The sequence below is a fragment of the Chionomys nivalis genome, chromosome 5 (assembly GCF_950005125.1).
Source record: "Chionomys nivalis chromosome 5, mChiNiv1.1, whole genome shotgun sequence".
NCBI lineage: Eukaryota > Metazoa > Chordata > Mammalia > Rodentia > Cricetidae > Chionomys > Chionomys nivalis.
The window spans coordinates 61,774,655-61,798,590 of record NC_080090.1 but is presented as its reverse complement, the minus strand read 5'-3'; the positions used below and the strand labels follow the sequence as shown (position 1 = coordinate 61,798,590).

Here is a 23,936-nt window from a genome sequence, read left to right as displayed (position 1 = left end):
GCTATTTTTGTTACTGATAGTTGTGGCCTTGCTGTTCCACCTCTTTTCTGACAGTCTCAATGTGTTTATTCCTCTCTCTTTTTGTCTGATGCTTGGCTCACTCTTGTCTCCCTCTCTCCACAGCAACAATGGCCGTTCTCCCTTTGCGGCAACCCTTTTCAATAAAGCCTCTTTGTATTAGGTCCAAATTTGTGTTTATTATACATTATCACCAGTTATTTCCTTTAGTATCTTTTATCCTGCAATATCATGAATGCAAAGGACCTTAGTTAATATTCAGGAAAATGTAATAAAATATGCACAAGGCAAATTGTTGCTGTTCTAGCCAAGGTTGCTGCAGACCAGGTAACCACCAGCCAATTAGCCCTGTCACTGAGTACAGGTACTTAAGAGAGTCCAAGATCTTAAGGATCTCCCAGCTAAGCTCAGTAGAGACAGCCAGACTGCACAGTCTTGAACCGAGTAAGATGCTGTTTAAATCTGTAGACCCAACATTGTTTGTCATATAGCAATAAACCCATGAGTCACAAACTTAACACATGAATGAGAGAGTTAATAAATGAACAAAAAATATCAACCTGAAGGAGGCAGGAAGGGCTTCCAAGGAGAAAGACAAATATAGATCTATGGGAGGATTCCAAATCGGAGTGCTACTAGATGTGGTTGGAGGTGATAGACAGGATGTGAACAGATAAGAAGAAAATATGTCTCTGGGGTAGATTTTTACTGTAGAGATGTTACAGACTGTATTAAATGACATCAGCCACCAAAAATACAAGTCATGATATTCAGAGGATAATATTGAGTTCTCTGAGTCATGTATTCACTTTATACTTAAAATATATTTGTGAAGTTGTAAAGCCAGAAATACACAGAAAGTTGATTAGTCTCTAAAATAAATAGCAAAATATATTAACTAAACATCCATCCAGGAAGCATATGTTGACAGCATCCTCTATGAGTCAGGTGCTTTACCAGATACCAGGAATAGAACTGAAGACAGTCATCACATTCATGAGTCTGACAGTCTAGTTGAAAAGTACTGGCAATTACAATGATAAGTACAAGGGTGTCAGTAAAGAAGTTTACTGCCTACATAACTATAGATTTTAGGCTAATGTTGCTATCAGGCCTGGCTAACTTCAGGGCTAAAATTATATAGTCAGTATTTTATGTCCAGTCATTCCTTCACTGTTTCATCTATGCTAGTCTTACTCTTAGGTCCACATGGTAACTGGATGGCACCAAGGTAGTGGCAGCACCAGCTAGTCCCTATCTGATACATCATGTTCCCAATTCAACAGCAAAGCCAAACTTCCTTTCTTAGCTCTTTCAGCAGAAGCTCCTCTTTTTTGAGCTGTTTCCCCGTCTTTGAAGCATTCTTTGACAAAAATACTCAGAATGGAATTCACTAGTTAGCTTAAGATTGGATTGTATATGAAATGTCCCCTGTGTCTTGGTTAGGGTTTCTATTGCTGTGATAAAATGCCATGACCAAAAAGAAAGTTAGGAACGAATGGATTTATTTGACTTACAGTCCCTCAGCACTGTTTCTTGAAGGAGGTCAGGACAGGACCTCAAACAGGGCAGGGAACTGGAGGCAGGAGCTGATGTAGAGGTCGTGGAGGAATGCTGCTTACTGGATTGCTTCCATTGGCTTACTGTGCCTGCTTTCTTGTAGAACCCAGGACTACCAACCCAGGGATGGCCCCACCCACAATGGGCTGGGCCCTTTCCCATTGATCACTAATTGAGAAAATGCTTTTTGAGAAAATGCTTTTAATCCCAGCAATCAGGATGAAGAGGCAGGTGGATCTCTGTGAGTTCAACACCAGTCTGGTCTACAAGAGCTAATTCCATGACAGGTTACAAAGCTACAGAGAAACCCTTTTCAAAAAACAAAAAAGAAAGAAAAAAGTAAAAGAATGAACCCTGAGTTATGAATGAATTTATTACCTTGTGTGGTGCTTAATCTGACCTGCTTTTATTGCTATGATAAAACACACTGACCAAAACCTGCTTAGAGATGGCAGGATTTATCACAGTGCATTATCAAGGGAAACCAGAGCAAGAGCGCAAGGCAGGAACTGAAACAGACACTATGGAAGAATAACACTTGCAGGCTTGCTCCCCATGACTTGCTTTTTTATACACTACAGTAATACCCACCCAGGTTAGTGCCATTCACATTAGGCTGAGCCTACCTATATCAATCATTTACCAAGAAAATGCACAGACTTGTGTATAGGCCATTCCAATGGAGGAATTTTCTCAGTTGAGGTTCCTTCTTCCCACATGACTTTACCTTGAGTAAAGTTGACAAAAAACTAGCCAGAACAATCTTCACTGTCAATTTGACTTGGTTTAGAATCATCTAGGTGACACACTCCTGGGAATGTTGGTGAGAATGTTTAGAGGGGGTGGATCAAACTGGAGAGTAGATCCACCCATAGCTGGGGACACGGACTGAAGAAAGAAGAAAATGAGAACACAAACTGAAAACGAGCATTGAGTTCTTTCTGCTTCCTGACTACAGACTCAATGTGATCAGCAGGCTTGTGCTCCTACCGCCATGTTTCCTCTGCCATGATGGGATGTGCCCTCCTAAGCTATGAGTCTACATAAACTCTTCTTAAGTTGCTTCTGTCTTTTTCTATAGCAATGAGAAAGGAGCTAATATACCAGGTGAGAAGTATGCTCCTACAGATGCCAGTATATAATGAAGTAATATATCTTACAGTAGAGGTCTTTGTTTCATCCAATTTTGTGGGTTTTGACATAGGCATACCATTCTCATATCTACAAATAAAGTATAAATTAGAAAGTTTCACTGCCCTAAAAGCCTCTCATGATACACCTAGTAAATAACTTCTTCCTTCTCTAAATAACTGGCAAATACCAAATTTAATATCTTTGTTGTCTGTTTATAAGTAGTACTAGTCAAAGAACAAGTAGTCCCCTAGACGTCCCTTGCCTCAATATCCCTTATACTGTCTAACAGTAAGAAAATGTGAACTTCTGTTCTAACAACTTGAACTAACAGATAATTTTCTTGAATCTAGAGGCAGATTATCCCAAAGTGCTCGTGGGTGACATAGCCATACAGCTTTTTTGTTTTGTGAGGCTCTGATGAATAATTCATCTGAAGCAAGACTGTTGTTTTACAATGTTAGACTTGTGATATACCATGGGAAAAACAGAAAAGCAACACACACACACACACACACACAGTAACTGACATTGCCCTGGATGCCAATACTTAATTGGATCTTCAATACAGAATTCCATTTGTAATTTCTTCAGTCTTTAGCAACATCTAGTAATATCTTAGCAAACATTAAGTGCCCAAGAGTAACATGGTATCATACAACGAAGAATAACTGGTACATAATAATCTTAGTAACTGATTCAAGCAATTAAAAACCAAGATTTTCTTTTGTATCAGTTGAGGTAAGGTTAAACACAGATGGTGTGAGAAGTCCTTCTGTCTACGTGTTGCTTTTATTGGATAATGAATAAAGAAACTGTCTTGGCCTGTGATAGGGCAGAAGAACAGGGATAGGTAGGGAAAACTAAAGTGAATTCTGGAAGGAAGAAGGGTAGAGTCAGAGAGTAGCCATGGGGCCACCGGAGATAGATGCTGGGAACTTTAACCAGTAAGCCACAGCCACGTGGCAGTACACAGATTAATAGAAATCAGTTAAATTAATATGTAAGAGTTAGCCAATAAGAAGCTAGAGCTAATAGGCCAAGCAGTGATTTAATGAATACAGTTTCTGTGTGGTTATTTCAGTTCTGGGCAGCCGGGACAAACAAGCCACCTCCTTGCAACACAGATGATTCTGCTCAGCCAGCAATGCTCAGTCACTGAATATAGGGTGGGGTGTCAAAAATTTTGCCCAACAGGATCACTGCTTTGACCTAATTTTTTCAAAATAAAGATGAGATTCTATCAGTTTCTGCCATCTTATCTCAAGTTGGTAAGTGCAAAAGCAGTTGATAAACTGGTTTAATGACAGATACCCAGGGTGTGGTGGGGACAGATTCCTTGTGTGAAAAAAAGAAACACCTGCTGTATCTGCCAACTCAGAATAAGAATAGTAGAACTGTTACATTGCTGGGTGTGGTGGCCCACACCTTCAATCCCAGCACTCCAGAGGCGGAGGCAGATGGGTCTCTGTGAGTTCCAGGCCAGTCTGGTCTACAGAGTGAGTTCCAAGACAGCCAGGACTACACAAAGAAACCCTGTCTTACCAACCCTCCTCCTCCCAAAACAGTACAACAACAACAAATCCTGTTACATTAATGCAGTAAATAGGAAGAATGTTTGTCCTCACCGAGACTAAACAGAGCGGACCAAACGGTGAGCAACCAGCCCCCCAGCTGGATAGCCCAGTCTCTAGGCCTTAGAGTCCCCCTGGGAAAACCCTAAGCCCCCTCTGCCCCAAACCCACATATCCCTGGTGACTTCAGATTCCCTTAAAGAAATGGAGGGGGCTGGAGAGATGGCTCAGTGGTTAAGAGCACTGGTTGTTCTTCCAGAGGTCCTGAGTTCAATTCCCAGCAACCACATGGTGGCTCACAACCATCTATAATGAGATCTGGTGCCCTCTTCTGGTGTGCGGGCATACATAGAGGCAGAATGTTGTGTACATAATAAATAAATCTTTAAAAAAAAAAAAAGAAAAAAGAAATGGAGGAAAAGACCAACAAAAATACTCGAAGAAATAACAAATTTCTTAAAGAAAGTCAAGTAAAAACAATTAAACAGGTGAAGCAAACAGTTCAAGACTTAAAAATTGAAATAGAGGCAATAAATAAAATACAAACTGAGGGAATTCTGGAAATGAAACATATGAGTTATTGAACAGGAACTACTGATGCAAGCATAACCAACAAAATACAAAATATGGAAGAGAAGATCTCAGGCACTGAAGATATTATAGAGGAAATAGATTCATTGATTAAAGAAAATGTTAAATCCAATAAATTCTTTTTTTTTTTTTTTTTTTTGGTTTTTCGAGACAGGGTTTCTCTGTGGTTTTGGAGCCTGTCCTAGAACTAGCTCTTGTAGACCAGGCTGGTCTCGAACTCACAGAGATCCACCTGCCTCTGCCTCCCAAGTGCTGGGATTAAAGGCGTGCGCCACCACCGCCTGGCAAATCCAATAAATTCTTAGCACAAAACATCCAGGAAGTCTGGAATACCATGAAAAGACCAAACCTAAGAGTATTAGGTATAGAACAAAGAAAAAGGCACAGGAAATATATTCAACAAAATCATAGAATAAAACTTTCCCAACCTAAAAAAGGATATGCCTATAAAGGTAAAAGAAGCTTACAGAACATCAAGTAGACTGGACCAAAAGAAAAGTCCCCCCACCATATAATAACCCAAACACTAAAATACAGAATAAAGAAAGAATATTAAGGGCTGCAGAGGGAAAAATAGCCAAGTAACAAATAAAGACAGACCTATCAGAATTATACCCAACTTCTCAAAGGAAACAATTAAAGCTATAACTTCCTGGACAGATGTTTTGCAGACACTAAGAAACCATGGATGCCATCCCAGATTACTATACCCAGCAAAGCTTTCAATCACCATAGATGGAGAAAACAAGATATTCTATGACAAAATCATATTTAAACAATACCTATCCACACATCCAGCCTTACAGAAAGTACTAGAAGTAAAACTCCAATTCAAAAAAATTACCTGCACCCATAACAACATAGGCAACAGATAACCTCATACCAGCAAACCCCAAAGAAGGGAAACACACAAAAACTACCACTGAAAAATAACAAGAATTAATTACTAGTCATCAATATCTCTTAATATCAATGGACTCAATTCATCTATAAAAGCGCATGCAATCAGAATGGATATGAAAACAGGATCCATCTTTCTGCTACATACAAGAAATACACCTCAACCTCAAGGACAGACATTACCTCAGAGAAAAGAGTTGGGAATAGTTTTTCCAATCAAATGGACATGAGAAATAAGCAGGTGTAGCTATCTTAATATCTAACAAAATAAACTTCAAACTAAAATCAATCAAAAGAGATGGAGAAGGACACTACATAATCATCATGGGAGAAATCCATCATGATGAAGTCTCAATTCTGAACATCTATACTCCAGATACAAGAGCACCCACATATGTAAAAGAAACATTACTAGGCCGGGCGGTGGTGGCACACGCCTTTAATCCCAGCACTCGGGAGGCAGAGGCAGGCGGATCTCTGTGATTTCGAGGCCAGCCTGGTCTACAAAGGGAGTTCCAGGACAGGCTCCAAAGCTACAGAGAAACTCTGTCTCAAAAAAACAAAAACAAACAAACAAACAAAAAAACAAACAACAACAACAAAAAAGAAACATTACTAAAGCTTAAATCACAATCAAAACCCACACACTAACAGTAGGAGACTTCAATAACCCACTCTCACCAGTGAACAGGTCTGCCAGACAGAAAGTTAACAGAGAAATAAGAGAACTAACAGATGTCATGATTCAAATGGACTTAACAGCCATCTATAGAACATTTCATCCAAACACAAAGGAATATACCTTCTTCTCAACTCCTCACACAATCTTCTCTAAAACTGACCACATACTCAGTAACAAAGCAAGTCTCAACAGATACAAAAAAATTGGAATAACCCCCTGTACCTTATCAGGTCACCATGGCTTAAAGTTAGAATTCAACAACAACACTAATTGCAAAAAGCCTACAAAGTCATAAAAATTGAACAATGCTTAGTTGAATCACCCCTGGGTCAAGGAAGAAAGAAAGAAAGAAAAAAAGAAAGAAAGAAAGAAAGAAAGAAAGAAAGAAAGAAAGAAAGAAAGAAGGAAATAGAGGGGAGAGGGAGAGAGGGAGGGGAGGAAAGAGGGAGGGAGGGGGAGAGAGAGAGAGATTAAAGACTTATTAAAAGTCAATGGAAATTAATCCACAACCTACCCAAATCTTTGGGGCACTGTGAAAGAAGTGCTAAGAGGAAATCTCATAGTACTAAGTGCCCACATAAAGAATTTGGAGAAATCTCACACTAGCAACTTACCTGAAAGCTCTAGAACAAAAAGAAGCAGACTCATGCAGGAGGAGTATATGGCAAGAAATAATAAAATTGAGAGCTGAAATCAATAAAATAGAAACAAGAAAACTATACAAAGAATCAATGAAACAAAAGAGTTTGTTCTTTGAGAAAATCAACAAGACAGACAAACACTTATCCAAACTAACCAAATGGCAGAGAGAGAATATCTAAATTAACAAAATCAGAAATGAAAAGGGGCATATAATGACACCGAGGAAATCCAGAGAATCATTAGGTCATACTTCAAAAACCTGTACTCCACAAAATTGTAAAATCTAAAAGAAATGAACAATTTTCTGGATAGGTACCACATATCAGAACTAAATCAAGACCAGATAAACAACTTAAACAGACCTATAACCCCTAAGAAAATAGAAGCAGTCACCAAAAGTCTCCCCACCCCCCCAAAAAATCCCAGGATCAGATGGTTTCTGCATAGAATTCTACCAGTACTTCAAAGAAGAGCTAATACCTATAACCCTCAAATTGTTCTGCATAATAGAAGGAACACTGCCAAACTTTTTATGAGTCTATAATTACCCTGATACCCAAACCACACAAGGACTCACCTAAGAAAGAGAATTACAGACCAGTCTCCCTCATGAACATTGATGCAAAAATACCCAATAAAATACTGGCACACAGCCGGGCGATGGTGGCGCACACCTTTAATCCCAGCACTCGGGAGGCAGAGACAGGCGGATCTCTGGGAGTTCGAGACCAACCTGGTCTACAGAGCTAGTTCCAGGACAGGCTCCAAAGCCACAGAGAAACCCTGTCTCGAAAAACCAAAAAAAAATAAAAAAATAAAAATAAATAAATAAAATAAAATAAAATACTGGCACACGGCTGGGCAGTGGTGGTGTGGCCTTTAATCCTAGCGTAGTAATAGGAGCGGCAGGCTACGTTCCTGTTACCTGGCAGCCGGCACGGCCAGCTTTATACCCAAAATAATTACACGGAAACTGTATTCTTTTAAACACTGCCTGGCCCATTAGTTCTAGCCTCTTATTGGCTAATTCTCACATCTTGCTTTAACCCATTTTTAATAATCTGTGTAGTACCACAAGTTGTGGCTTACCAGGAAAGATCTTAACCTGCATCTGCGTCAGGTGGGAGAATCATGGCGACTCCTCACTTGGCTTCTTTCTCCCAGCATTCTGTTCAGTCTACTCCGCCAACTTAATTTTCTGTCCTATTAAAGGGCCAAGGCAGTTTCTTTATTTAACCAATGAAATTAACACAAAACAGAAGACTCTCCCCCATCATCCTAGCACTGGGGAGGTAGAGGCAGGTGGATCTCTGTGAGTTCGAGGTCAGCCTGGTCTACAAGAGCTAGTTCCAGGACAGGCATAAAAACTACACAGAGAGCTGGGCGGTGGTGGCGCACGCCTTTAATCCCAGCACTTGGGAGGCAGAGGCAGGCGGATCTCTGTGAGTTCGAGACCAGCCTGGTCTACAGGAGCTAGTTCCAGGACAGGCTCCAAAGCCACAGAGAAACCCTGTCTCGAAAAAACCAAAAAAAAAAAAAAAACCAAAAAAAAAAAAAAAAAACTACACAGAGAAACCCTGTCTCAAAAAGAAAAACAAACAGACAAGCAAACAAATACTAGCAAACTAAATCCAAGAACTTATCAAAAAAAAAAAAATCGTTCACCATAATCAAGTTGGTTTCATCCCAGAAATGCAGGGATGGTTCAATATACGAAGATCTGTCAATGTAATCCACCATATAAATAAACTGAAAGAAAAAAATAAGATATAGTATCATCCCATTAGATGATGAAAAAGCCTTTGACAAAATCCAACACCCCTTCATCATAAGGGTTCTGGAGAGAACAGAGATACAAGGAACGTATCCAAACATAATAAAAACAATATACAACAAGCTGACAGCCAACATCAAATTAAATGTAGAGAAATTCAAAGAAATTCTACTAAAATTAGAAACAAAACAAGGCTCTCCACTCTCTCCATATCTATTCAATATAGTACTCAAAGTTCTAGCTAGAGCAATAAGACAACAAAGGGAGATCAAGGGAATACAAACTGGAAAGGAAGAAGTCCACATCTTCGTATGTTGAACCATCCCTGCATTTCTGGGATGAAACCAACTTGATTATGGTGGATGATTTTTTTTTGATATGTTCTTGGATTTAGTTTGCCAGTATTTGTTTGCTTGTCTGTCTGTCTGTTTTTCTATTTGCAGATGATATGATAGTATACATAAGTGACCTCAAAAATTCTACCAGGGAAGTCCTACATCTGTCAAACACCCTCAGTAATGTGGCAGGATACAAGATCCACTCAAAAAATTAAGTAGCCCTCCTATATACAAATGTTAAAAGGGCCAAGAAAGAGATCAGAGAAACATCACCCTTTACAATAGTCACAAATAACATAAAATATCTTGGGGTAACACTAACTAAAGAAGTGAAAGACCTATTTGATAAGAATTTTTAGTCTTTGAACAAGGAAACTAAAGAAGATATCACAAAATGGAAAGAACTCCCATGCTCTTGGACAGATAGGATCAACACAATAAAAATGGCAATCTTACCAAAAGCAGTCTACAATTTTAATGCAACCCCCATCAAAATTCCAACAAAATTCTTCAAAGACCTTGAAAGAACAGCACTCAAGTTTATATGGAAAACAAAAAACCCAGTATAGCCAAAACAATTCTGTACAATAATGGAACTTCTGGAGGCATCACAATCCCTGACATCGAGCTCTGTTATAGAGCTAGATATTGAAAACAGCTTGTTATAGGTGTAAAAACCAAGTGGACCAATGAAGTCCAATCGAAGATCCTGATATTGATCCACACTCCTATGAACACCTGATTTTTGACAAAGAAGCTAAAATTCTACAATGAGAAAAAAAGTATTTCCAAAAAAATGGTGCTGGCATAATTAGATGTCAACATGTAGAAAAATACAAATAGACCCATATCTATCACCCTGCACAAACCTCAAGTCCAAATGGATCAAAGACCTCAGCATAAATTCAGTTACACTGAACTTCATAGAAGAGAAGTGAGAAGTAACCTAGAACACATGGGCACAGGAAATCAGTTCCTATATATAACACACCAGTAGCACAGACACTGAGAGCAACAATAAATAAATGGAACTTTCTGAAACTGAGACGTTTCTTTCTTTTTTTTTTTTTTTTTTTTTTTTGGTTTTTCGAGACAGGGTTTCTCTGTAACTTTGGTGCCTGTACTGGAACTAGTTCTTGTAGACCAGGCTGGCCTCGAACTCCCAGAGATCCGCCTGTCTCTGCCTCCCGAGTGCTGGGATTAAAGGCGTGCGCCACCACCGCCTGGCTGAGAAGTTTCTTTAAGGCAAAAAGACACAATAAATAAGACAAAATAGTAGCCAGCTGGATGGGAAAAGATCCTCTCCAAATCCATTTAAGACAGAAGACTAATCTCCAAAATATATAAAGAACTGAAAAAAAAAACTAGACATTAAAATACCAAATAATCCAATTTAAAAAGGGGGTACAGCTCTAAACAAAAAATTTTCAGCAGAAGACTCTCAAATGGCCAAAAGATACTTAAGGAAATGCTCAACATCCTTCACCATCAGGAAAATGCAAATCAAAATGACTCTTACATACCATCTTATATCATTCATGATAGCTAAAAATCAAAAACACCAATGATAGCTTGTGCTGGAGAGGATGTGGGGTAAAGGGAACACTCATCCATTGCTGGTGGGAGTGCAAACTTGTCCAGCCACCTTAGAAATCAGTATGGTGGTTTCTCAGAAAATTGGGAATCAATCTACCTCAAGACCCAGCAATACCATTTTGGGGCATATACTCAAAGGATGCAAACTCATACCACAGGGACATTTGCTCAACTATGTTCATAGCGGCATTATTCATAACAGCCAGAACCTAGAAACAACCTAGATGGCCCTCAACTGAAGAATGGATAAAGAAAAATGTGGTACATTCACACAATGAAGTGGTTAAAAACAATGGCATCTTAAAATTTGCAGGAAAATGGGTGAAACTAGAAAAGTACATTCTGAATGAGGTACCCAGACCCAGAAACATGGTATGTACTCACTCATAAGTGGATAATAGACATAAAGCAAATGATAACCAGCCTATCGTCCATGACTCCAGAGAAGGTAGGTAACAAGGAGAACCCTAAGAGAAGAACCCTTGGGAAGGGGAAATAGACAAGAACCCCTGAGAAAATGTGGAGCATGGCAGGGGAGCAAGAAGGGAGGGCAGAAGTGAAGTGGGAAAGGAAAAAGGAAGGAGGGAGAACATGAAGGAAAAGGATGGCCAGAGAAGGGGGGAAGGACAGAGAGGGAGAACGAGGAAAGAGATACTTTAATTGAGGGAGCTATTATGGAGCTAGCAAGAAACCTGGCACTAGAAAAATTCCCAGGAATCCACGGGATGACTTGAGCTAAGACCCTAAGCAATAGTGGAGAGAGTATCTGAACTGGCCTTCCCCTGTAATCAGATCGATAATTACCTTAACTGTCACCATAGAAACTTCATCCAGGGCTGGAGAGATGGCTCAGAGGTTAAGAGCACTGACTGCTCTTCCGGAGGTCCTGAGTTCGATTCCCAGCAACCACATGGTGGCTCACAACCATCTGTAATGAGATCTGGTGCCCTCTTCTGGCCTGAGGGCATACATGGAAGCTGAACACTGTGTACATAATAAATAAATCTTTAAAAAAAAAAAAAAAGAAAAAGAAACTTCATCCAGCAACTGATGAAAGCAGATGCAGAGATCCACAGCTAGCACTGGGCCAAGCTCCCAGAGTCCATGCAAAGAGAGGGAGGAGCAATAATACGAGCAAAGGGGTCAAGACCATGTTGGGGAGACCCACAGAAACAGCTGACCTGAGCTAGTGGGAGCTCACTGACTCCATACTGACAGTGGGGAAACCCACATAAGCTCAAACTAGGCCCTCTTATTGTGAGTGACAGGTGTGTGGCTGGGGCAGTTTGTGGGGCTATTGGCAGTGGCACCAGGATTTATCCCTAGTGCTTGAACTGGCCTTTTAGAGCCCATTATCTTTGGAGGAAAACCTTGCTTAGCCTAAAAATAGTGCGGCGGGCCTTGGTCCTGCCTCAAAGTAATGTGCCAGTTTGTTGACTCTCCATGAGGAGCCTTACCTTCTCTGAGGAGTGGATGGGAGGTGGCCCTGCAGCCCAAGGGATGGTACCAACCACCATGGCCTGGGCCCTCCCCCATTATTGACTAATGGAGAAAATGCCTTACAGCTGGATCTCATGGATGCATTTTCTCAGCTGAGGCTCCTTCCTCTGATGACTCTAACTTGTGTCAAGTTGACACACAAAACCAGCCAGTCCAGCACCTTAAAAAGTTGAAAGTGTGCCCAGGAAAATTTCTCATCCAAGCTAATAATACAACTAAAATTTTTATGTTCAAATATCTAATCTTTTTCATTCCAGGTTGATTATATGGGCTCATAATTTATCACTATGTTAATATTAATTTATTACATAATTCAATGGTACATCTTATATTACAGTCCTCCTTTCTGTACTCATCACACACAAATGCATTCTTTTTCTGATTACCAGGCCTTGTCCTTAAATAAGTTTTATACATCATCTGGGATCAAAGGCATGGGATCCCAAGTGCTGGGATTAAATGTATATGCCACCACTGTGGTTAACTAGCAGCTAGCTCAGTACTCTGATCTCCAGGCAAGATTTATTCATTTGAACACAAATAAAACATCTCCACACTGAACTGTTTTAAACATTTCTTGATTCTAGCTTTGTGGTTTGCCCATATCAGTTATGTTTGGACACTGAAATTCAAGGAAAAGACCAGTAATATTTAGTTTAAATGCAAAGAAATTAAAAACAATCACATGATACCAATTGCTTCATTCTCGTGGAATGTATCAAACGTTTTTTATTTGGCTTATGAAGTTCAGTGGAGCCAAACGTTCCAAGAGTTTCATGGAATGCATACACAAGTTGGTGGCATGTTTTTTCAGTAAATATTAAATTTTTTTCTAATCTGGGGAACGTTTCTAAAGATTATTAGCCTTAAGTAACTCTTATTCACATTAATACAGCTCTTCCTATCGTTTTCCATTGTTACAATACTTCTGATAGGTTGAGGCCATATTTTGCAACTCCTTGGCCAAAATTGGAAGCAGCACCTTATGTCAGAAATACTTAAAGAAAATTAACTTTAAAACGATATGACTTAATTGTGAGGGCTTTGGTGCTGTTAGTTTAACTTCACTAATGAAATGCTTGCGATTTTACATTTTTGCGATAATGGTAAAATTTTATACAATGATAAAAGTGGGTTAGATATTTTCGGAGAAATATATGCCTTCAAGTGAAAAGTCAAGAAACGCCAGTTTATGTGGATCACCTTGCCACCTGTGGTTTCAGTGGATTATTTCCTACTAGGTGTAGCATTATGTTATTGGGTTCATAAAGCTTTCCCTTTTTCTCATGTTGAGAATGAACAACAGAAAAACTATTTCTCCTTTCTCTTATGAGTTTAGTGTTTGGCACTAAGGGTTGAGCTGATCAGCTACATCCCAGTTATTTTGAACTTCTCTGATGATTTAGAAGAGGCTTACAGTCTTGCTCTGTAAAACAGGAGGATTTACGCTTGCAATCTTCTCGCCTCAGCTGTCTCAGCACCATCAGGCCTGGTTCTCAGTTTATTGCTCTAGTACTACTCTACTCGACAACAATAATGCATGTCAGTTACACTACATTAACTCAAGAAATCAGCGGGCTAGAAATCAGCGGGCTAGAGAGCTGATTAAACAGCCTCAGGGCAATCAGGCCCTGAAGTTTCCAGGTGAGTGTGGCAGATAAAGCTCTGTAAAGAATTTTTAACTCATTCCTTAAGAATTCCCAATTTTCTTACTAAATCTGCCACTGATGATGATGAAGACTTGTGAGGCTTATTGCTGCTGCGTAGAACAGTAAAAGTCTGACTGGATATCAGGGCAGCTACCTAGTTTGGCAGTAGCCCAAGTGTTGGAGACCAGCTTTGCCAAAAATACCACTTACCAGGGTAGGAGTATGGGGATTGAAAAAGTAAGTAATGATAATAAAGACAACACTGAAAATAACAAAACAGAAAACACGGAAATACTGAAATCACCCATGTTTAATTTCCACTTGCTTAAAATACCTAGATCACAAAAGGTAGGAGGAAGATTAAAAAAAACCTGCATTAACAGGATACAAAGAAATGAACATACTAGTTGAAGGTTGCGGGCTACATTCATAGTTAAACATTCTGTTGCTAGAACAAGACAGGTCATGCTTACACCCTGGACAAAAGCATTCTGTAGGCCAACCACTCCCTGGGCGGAATCATTGTTTTCTCTTTAAGGAACTAGGAACTTTGTGGTAGAAACATATAAACTTGAAGGAACAGAAGTAAGTTCCAACTCTCTGATCTTCAGACAACAAGGTGGAAATAGGCTCACAGTTTTGGATCTCCACCCAAAAAGAAGGTTCAGGAAGAGCCCGCTAGGAGAGAAGGAAGGAAAACCTAGCCGGTAGGATGGTAACTCCAGTCACATGTAGTCCAGTCTATGGTGGTGGCTGTTAAAACACAGGCAAAAGGCTTTTTCATGAATCCATACCACAAACATTGGACACCAAATGTGGCAAGAATAATAAAAACCCAGAGCAGGTTCAACCTGAAGATCAGAAAAGCAAAGCAGTCAATTGCTAGAGAGCTCTTACCTCCACAAAATCTTCAGACTGAAAAGAGAGCGAGTGCCTAGCTCATCCTGCCTTATATTCCTCTCTAGTGCTGGGATTAAAGCTATGCACCACCACTGTTCAGCCTCGATGTATAACCAGTGTGGTTGCTGGGATTAAGGGTGTGTACCCCACTGCCTAGCTGACTAGCTTTGCACTCTGATCTTCAGGCAAGCTTTATTTTTTAAAACACAAATAAAATACCATTATAAGCTCTCTTTCTGGTTTGGGAAAAATTCAATAGGAATTCTTCTCCAGTCCCAGTCCTCCCACACTAAGTTGGGTATCCTGGTTCTGTCTGGAATGAGATACATGGTTTAGGTTTTGCTTGAAAGGATGACTGGCCAACTGTGTGAATGACTAAATGAATGAGGGGAAGTTTGGCCTAGGACATTATCTGCTTTCTTGATTTTGGTGCTTCTGTTGTTTTGTCTGTTCTCCCCAAAATGAGGCTACCGTGTGCTCACTCTGGCTAACTTGATTAAAATTCTGCCTGTTTCTCAGAGTTCTGCCAGTAGGTAACTCCTTCTGCATGTTGCTGTTAGTGGTATTTTTTTAATTTATTTTTTATTTTATTTTTATTTTTTAAAAAGAGTCTCCTTTACTCTCTAGGCTGAGAAATTTCTAGTCATACCAACCCACATGTAGAGAGTACCCCTACCCCCAGTCATTCACTTGGTGCCTCTCCTTCCTGGGGCTCCACAGTGGGCAGTGGTTCCTTGTAAATGGACAGCCCCCCAGATTGGGGTCACTTTACATGGTAAGGTCCTTGGGAACTTGGCCAGGGCATTGCAGCCTCCCAAGTGCCTGAGAGCAGGCTGTACTGTTTGGTCTCCCTAGACTTGTTTTTTTCCTTTACAGACATCACTGTCCTTCCTTGGGAGTGGGGCTGGAAGCAACAACTTGGAGTTGTGGTTCTCAACCTTCCTAAGGTTACGACCCTTTAATATAGGCCATGTTGTGCTGATCCCCTACCATAAAATTATCTTTGTTGCTCCTTTGTAACTGCAATTTTGCTACTGTTATGAATTGTAATGTAAACATTTGTTTTCAGTTGGTCTTAGGGGACCCCCACGAAAGGGTTGCAACCCACAGGTGGAGAATTGCTGACTTAGGGGAATGGTGTCATCCTTTTCTGATCTATGCTCCTTTCTCTTGTAGACCACGCTGGCCTCTGCTTCTCAAGTGCTGGGATTAAAGGCGTGCGCCACCACTGCCAGGCAAAGGAAGGCACGTCTCCCTGTCGGGGAATGACAGGCAGGGATACTCACCACTATACTAACAAGGAAGACGACTCCTTTCTCTAATTCAAATTTTTTTTTTTAACTGGAAGACCCAAACCCACCTGCCCTCCTGGGATCTGTCCTCTACACCTGGGATGATTGCTAGCTACTCCTTCTGACTCTTTTTACTTCAGATAAAAGGAAGCATATTGGGGCAGTGGCAAGGAAGGTCTTTTTGGCCTTGCTTTTGAGACAGCTTTATCCAAGTACCCTGATTGGGACCCTAATGTGTACTCAGGCTTTCAGGCCTTAAACATTTTCCACCTGTACGTTATAACTGGAATTTGAGGTGCAGCTTAAAAACCTCACTAATTTGTATAAGACCACTGAGGTTCTTATACAAGAACTCAACGTCCAAGAGTCCTGGGTCATTTTTTGAGTAATCACAATAAATAAATAGATAGACAGACAGACAGACAGATTCAGGACTAAAACCGCTCTTGATCCACTGACTCTGGAAAATGCAAGGGTATTAAATTTGGAAATTGTCAAAAAATTTCAAAAGTTCAAAAGCTAGAGGGTTTTGCAGGAATGATAACCCTCAACTCATTGAGGAGGCCCAAAGGTTTACAGTAACCGAGACACGAAAGGTAAAGGCAATGTCTGTACCTATCTCACGACTTTTTTGTTGTAAACCTGTTTCTCCTCAGAATGGGGCTGAAATAGTACTCAAGGCAACAAACAGCCCCTAATCGGGGAAATGGGCCTACAACAAATAAGTCATCAGAGAGATGCAACATTAGACGCTGTGAATTCTCCCCTGTATGCCCCACGTCCAGAAGATGATTCTGGCAAAAGTAGTCCTCCCAAAACAGCAAAGATTAGGTTTAGTTTGTATTCTCTAGGGAGGATTTTGTATGAAACTAGGCTTGCTGCTTCCATGAAAACAAATCAGGAGTTATCAAAGAGGCTTTACAAACTATTACAGATAATTTAGATAAGTGACAAGGGGAACAGAAGTCAAATAATTTCCGGTACCATAAAATGTTTGAAACGCATGGCTCATTACCCCTTCACTGTCCTTTCACCCCTACTGCTCCTTTTTATAGGACTTCTGGAGCTAAACAAAAGAAGAAACACAAATTACTTTCCTGCCACCTGCCATGCCATTGGGCAACAACGTGAAGGCTCTGGAGACCAAGACAAGCGATCTCAGTAGGTCCCAATTTGGATCCGCACGCGCAGACGCCACTGCTTCGCACCGCCTCCGGTCCAGCAGAGCAATTTCCCAGCGTCCGCTCGGGGAGCTGCTTTTCGAGCGTCCCTGGTCCTTCAGACCAAGCCCGCTACATCTCCCTCCACTTCACTCCCTTCCACCCTTTGACTCTATTCAAACGACCATCCCGCTGCAGCGTCAGGAACAGAATCAGCTTCCCCCGCGCAGGCCCACACGCTAGGCCTCCCGGCAGAGCCCAGCGCCCGCCGCTGCGTGCGCAGCTGCCCCGGGTGCCCCGCCCCTTCCGCCGCTCGTGCGCAAGCCCGGCCGCCTCGGCGCGCCCGGGTTGGCTACCCCGGCGGCCTCCTCGGCAGTCATGGCTTCTCTGATGTGATAGTTTCCCCCGCCCCCTCGCGTAGGACGCGGCGGTGGGGCGGCGGTGGATAGCCCAACTTTATTGTTCCCCCGGCCCACCTCCCGGCGCGTCCTCAGGATGCTCGGGGGCTGAGCGCCGGGGGCGGCGGAGGGTCGCGGTCCGACCGGGCCCTCGCCTCAGAGCGCAGGACCAAGGGAGGGAAGGAGGGAGGGAAGCACCATGTCAGGTAGCCGCCAGGCCGGCTCGGGTTCCGCTGGGACGAGCCCCGGTTCCTCGGCGGCCTCTTCGGTGACTTCCGCCTCCTCGTCCTTATCCTCGTCTCCGTCGCCGCCTTCCGCGGCGGCCTCGGCGGCAACGCTGGTGTCCGGCGGGGCGGCTCCGGCCGCGGGCTCGGGTGGCCTCGGCGGCCTGGGGCGGCCTGTGCTGGTGGCGGCCGCGGTGTCCGGCAGCGGCAGCGGCGGCGCCAGCGGTGGCGGGGCGGTGTCCGCGGGCCTGTCCCGGCTCAGCTGCGCGGCCAGGCCCAGCGCCGGTGTTGGAGGGAGCAGTACCAGCCTGGGCAGCAGCAGCAGCAGCAGCAGCAGTAGCAGGAAGCGACCTCTGCTCGCCCCGCTTTGCAACGGGATCCACAACTCCTACGAGGACAAAAGCAACGACTTCGTTTGGTGGGTTCGCAGAACTGCCGCTGCACCCTCGACCATGAGTTTCTACTGCTGAAGCTGACCGGGTCCGGTGTGGGGAGGCCTGATAAAGAGCGCAGCTTGGGGGTGTCGAGGAGTTGTGTGTTTGCAGAGTTACAGGTTCTTGGTTGGGGGGTGAAGGTGGACGGGGATCCCGAGGCAAAGTGGTAAAATGTGATTACGCTGAGGTGGGTTGCCGGTATGCAGGAACGGAAGGCATTTAAGGGACTGCCTAAGGATGGAGGTGGAGGTCCAGGAAGTGGTTATGTAGAAAAGGAAATATTTGAGCCAGGAGTTTGAATCGTGAATGCTTTTTGACCATTTAGTGAATAAGGAACCAGTCTGGAGTAGTTCATGTGAATTAGATTTTCAGAAGACGACTTACTGCCTGAGATTCTGAGTTATAGAATTGCCGGTCACCTGTGTATTGTAAATACAGTAGGTGGTGCTCGAAACACGGTTGTGGATGTTTTACTGAGTGATCTTTTTAAGTAACCACCAGGCGTGGGAATGTGTAGATGTCTTCTATTTGAGTGGTTAAAACACTTGTAATTCTATTGTTGATAATAATGTAGTCAAAATTTCTTCACGACCATTGAATTTCATGTTCCAACTATTGGAAAGAGAGAAACCCATTTCTTAGTGTTCCTGTGATGAACGGAAATATTAAAGAACTGTGGTGGTACATGCCTATAATCCCAGCACCCGAGAGGCAGAGGCAGGTAGATCTCTGTGAGTTCGAGGCCAGCCTGGTCTACAAAAGGTAGTTCCAGGACAGGTTCCCAAGCTACAGAGAAACCCTGTCTTGAAAAGCCCCCCCCCCCCGGAAAAACTCCCAAACCAAAACAGAACTGTATAAAATAGTGGAACTTCTGTATCATTGCATCACAGCTGACATCTTGAATGACACAGTAGAATTCAGTCATTTGGCATCTAAGGGGGGTTTAAACAAAAAGATGAATCTGATTGTTTTGAAATTATTTTTGAGTTTTAATTGGATTTTAAATGCTAGTTGTAAGATTAAGAGAACTTAGTTAACTTTTCCTGCTCAAAAATTGGTAGACTTCTGGGCCTCTCCTGCAAAGGGACTTTGTTGACTGACTTGATGTAGGAAGTTGGTTTGAACAGTCATTCTTGGGGAAGTTGGTTCACTTTAGAGTTGAAGATGCTCTTATATGGTGTTATTAAATACGATAGGGTTAGAGATTGTAGCTATTGAGAAAGATATTGGCTATAGTCTCTTGCTTCTTCAGGAATATAATTTGTATATCTGCTTTTCTTTAGATTTAGAAGTAACACTTGTTGAAACACATGACTATTTGTACACAATTTAAATAGTGTATGGTTGCATTTCTCGTTGTTTGTTTTGTTTTATTGAGACAGGGTTCTCTGTATAGCCCTGACCATTTTGGAACTCACTCTGTAGACCAGGCTGGCCTTGACCTCAAGAGATCTGCCTGTCTCTGCCTCCCGAGTGCCGAGTGCCGGGATTGAAAGTGTGTCCCACCACCACCTGCCCAGCTGAGGTGTTTGCGGTCTCGTCCGGTCACTAGTGTCGCATGATAAGGTAGAAGCTAGTAAAACCGGCAGCTTGCAAAAGATTTTAGTCATTATTTGCATTTCAGTATTCAAAAAATAGAGAAAACAAGCATGCCATCATCCTTAGGTCATTTAATATTGTAAAATGTGTGAGAAATCCGAGTATTAATCAGTTATTTCACAGATAACTTAGACATTGACTGTTAAGCCATCTGTCTGAGAGTAATACAGGCTGTGGTACAGGGAGCAGGAGGTGGATGCGGAGCAGCTGGCCCTAGGTTTGTTATTAGGCGTGCCCTAGTTTCCTTTCTGTGCTGTGTCAAACACCTTGACTACAAGCACCTTAGTGAGGAAAAGTTTATTGGGCTCACAATTTCAGTTACAGTTCATTATTATGGAGAGAACAATGCAGTCAAGTAGAGAGGAATGTTCCATGCTGCCTGTTTTCTTGCCTCTGACCTAGCTGACTTTCTCCACTCCTGTACAGTTCAGCACTTCAAACCAGATGCTGCTGCCCCAAATGAGCTGGGTTGTCTTATAACAGTTAAGAATGGAGAAAATCCCTCACAGGCATGCCAGTGGTCAACCTGATCTAGACGTTCCTTGGTTGACACTTTCCGGGGGTTTTAGATGATGTTGACAGTTAAAACTAACCAGCTCAGGAGTAGGACTAAATTGTTACTTCATCCCCTGTTTGTTTAAAAAGATTATTGTGCCTAGGGGCTTGAGAGGAGACTTTGTTGCTAAGATGACTTGTTGCTCTCCCAGATGACTTGTTCCCAACACCCATATGGCTGCTCACAACTGTCTGTAACTCCATTTTCAGGAGGTTGAGTCCTTCTCTGGGTCTCGTAGGCACCAGGCACACAAGTGGTGCACATACATACTTGTAGGCAAAAACACCCATACACACTCATAAAATAAATAATTAGAAAGAATTAAGCCTACCCTCTTATCCTATGTTGTATAGGTATTATATTTTATATTCTAATGAGAAAATGTTCAGTGAATATTTTTAGTTAAAATTCCAAATATTTCACTAAGAATCTTAATTTATTACTTTTCTTTGTGTTGAGATTGGCTATTCAGAAGACTTAATCAGTGAGTATATGTTGCAGTTCTTAAACTAGGTTTAATTTTGATCAGACTCTTGGAGTAGGATATGTATTAGGTAGTCCTAAAAACCCTTTTTTATTCCTAATTGGTCTCTAGGTGTTTTTGTCTTTTTCTGTATCTCAGTGTCAGATTGTGAGGCAATTCAAATTACTGTAATCTTTTATATCGAAATGAGGTTTAAGTTCAAATAATGTTAATTCTTTACTCATTGATGACACCTTTTAAAAGATACATTTGTATTTCACATCTCATTTTATCCTTAGAGTAGTTGCAAAGAGTTATGTAGACTCTTCTTATTTTATTATAACACTAGTGTGATGATTCCACCTGCCGTTTTAGGTGGGATGGCTAAGAGACAAGATGAGAAATCCGATCTGGAGTCTCAGTTTAGCACTTCCCCTTATGTGTTTAGAAGCTTGAGCTCTGAGTTCTAGCATACTATCCAGTGGTTCCTAAACGGGCTCGATTAGAGATAAGACAGTGTTTTCATTTTAATGATTTTCTCCTTAGCCAGCCACTTCTCCCCTTGCTGTCCCTATTCTAAGACATATTATAATGGGAAGTTAGGGTGGGCAGCAGTAGATAAGGACATGCCCCCACCCCCATCCAAACCCTACTTGAGAACAGTTATTTAAAATAAAGTCACATACCTAATTTTGGGAACACTCTTGGCTTTATCATATTTGAAAGTAAGTTTGTATTTAATTGTAGGATTGATTGACATTTTAGATACTTATAGCTTGTAGTCTTATGTATCTTATAAATAAATGATTGACAGTATTGTATTTCACAGGATAAAATGTCAAAGAAAATTAAGGTGACATGAGAAGTCCCATTACATTAACTCTGGAATTTAGTATGCCTTTCTTGCTAAATGAAAGCCAAGAAACTTCAACAGCAACTTATAATGTCAGAATTGCCTAGAAAGGTAGTGTCTTTTCCTAAAGACATCTCACGCAAGGATGTTAAACACAGCAAATGAACTGTGTTATATGGTGACTTGGGTTTTGCCATATCAACTTTCAATCTCTAAATCTAAATGATGATCTCATAAAACCAAAAGGGAGTTTTTTAAGAATAATAAAAATACAAACTAGTTCATAATTTTTTTTCTTAATTTTTAAATTTAAATTCTAAGTCTTAACCTTTAAAACTCATAAATTACATCCTCTGAAGATGTAAAATAGAAAGTTACAGGATCCCATACACAGCTGTTACAATGGCATACCTAAGCAGAATTCTCTGCAGAAGACTGCACCCATGTTTTGGGAATGTATGTTGTCCTTTTCATATATGGCTGTCTAAGCAATTATTTAGTAAACTCACCGATTTAGCTTAACCCTAGATCATCTTGAATCTGTAGCTGCAGAGCCAAGAATCAGCCTTTATCTAAGTGGAGGTCCTGAGAGTGGAATGCAGGCAGCTAGTGGCAGTGTTGGGTTATGGTTCCCTGTAACTACTGACAATTTTAGTAATACTTGTTAAGACATTTTTTTGTCATCAGTCTGTTTTCTTTATTGGCTGTTTCCCCTCCTGTTCATAGGTCATGTTTTCTTTTGGGTGCCATAGGCTGAACTCTCTCTCTCTCACACACACACACACTTTGGTGGTAGACATTGTTGTCTTGAAGACCAGATTGCTCTTTTTGATTTCTTTTTTTAATTAAAATTAAGCAGCACTTTGAAGGCAAGTTTCAAGAACTAAGTCTTTCCTAGAGTCTGATAGGCTGGGACTACTTCTACTATCTCTTCTAGGATATCTATTGACACCTGGGGTTTGAACAATAGCTCCATCATTTTATTCCTGATCTTGTTCAGTTGGACCGTTAATACAGTCACACTTACTAACAGGGAAGAAAGCTTATGATGAGGCTGTTCCAGAGTTCTTTCTGATGTCCCTTTGTGCTTCCTTAAGTGCTCGATTAGTTGTTCTGCTTGTGTTATGACAACCTACAAAATGCTTTCAGGCAAAAGAATGAGGCCACAATAAACTGGGTCCACATAAAAATATGTTCATTTGTTTCCCTTCTCTCAAGGGTCCAGTCCTGTGCTGACTAGTGTTCAGTGCATAAAAGAGGTTGTTTGTTTTTATCTAGTTTTCTGAGTAATATGGTCAAAGGAAAGTTCTCCCCAGTTAGATGTTGGCCTCAAAAGCAAGTGAACTAACTTCATTAGGTTTCTCTGAGAATAAATTTAACTATCTTTTACTTGTTTTACCTTTTGACATTTTAAAGCATTGATTTGTATGTTATAGTTGATGGTACCATAACAGTTGTGGTTAGATGTAGCTATCATTTCATGCAGATGTGTGTACATAAAATACCTGCTCTGCCTTTAATTCCAGCCAGGGCAGAGGCAGGCAGATCTCTGTGAGTTCAAGGCTAGCCTAGTCTACAGAGTCAGTTCCAGGACAGCCAGGGCTGTTACACAGAGAAATCCGGTCTTGAAAAGCCAACAGCAACAACAACAACAACAACAAAAAACCTGCCTCAAGGCATAAATGTAGGTTTTGGCAAAATAAAAGAAAATCTCCTTAATAATTTTGAATTAATTGTTTCATTCTTTTTGAGCTAATTGTAGGAATGAGGAACAAGTGATTCTGAGATGTAGAAAATTAGAATTCCACAATTGAAATCAGTTGTAGAATACATGATAAGTTTAAAGGTGGCATAAGATCCTAGTGACAGTGGTGTTTGGTTCTATTATGGACTCTTAAATCTTTTAGTGATGAGGCATCACTAAAGTACTGGCTATTATTGTGTGGGAAAATTGGCTGTTGGTGACAGGCTACTTGAGAATCCTGTGAAATGGCATGATGGATAAAACAGTTGCTGCATAAACCAGTCTGAAGTCTGTTCTGGAACCTTAGCAGAAGGAGAGCCAGCTGCTGAGTCCTCTAACCTGCACATGTGCCATAGAA

General features: G+C 41.3%; 1 protein-coding gene across 2 annotated transcripts in view; it reads left to right on the top strand.

The window, feature by feature from the left end:
• The first annotated feature begins 17,643 nt into the window (after window positions 1-17,643).
• Window positions 17,644-23,936, top strand: part of Cop1 (COP1 E3 ubiquitin ligase) — a 119,532-nt gene continuing 113,239 nt past the window's right edge. For both annotated transcript variants that reach the window (XM_057770279.1, XM_057770278.1), the window contains exon 1: window positions 17,644-18,347. In XM_057770279.1, coding sequence (XP_057626262.1) covers window positions 17,905-18,347 — 443 coding nt within the window. In that variant the 5' untranslated portion in view covers window positions 17,644-17,904. The remainder of the gene's footprint in view (window positions 18,348-23,936) is intronic.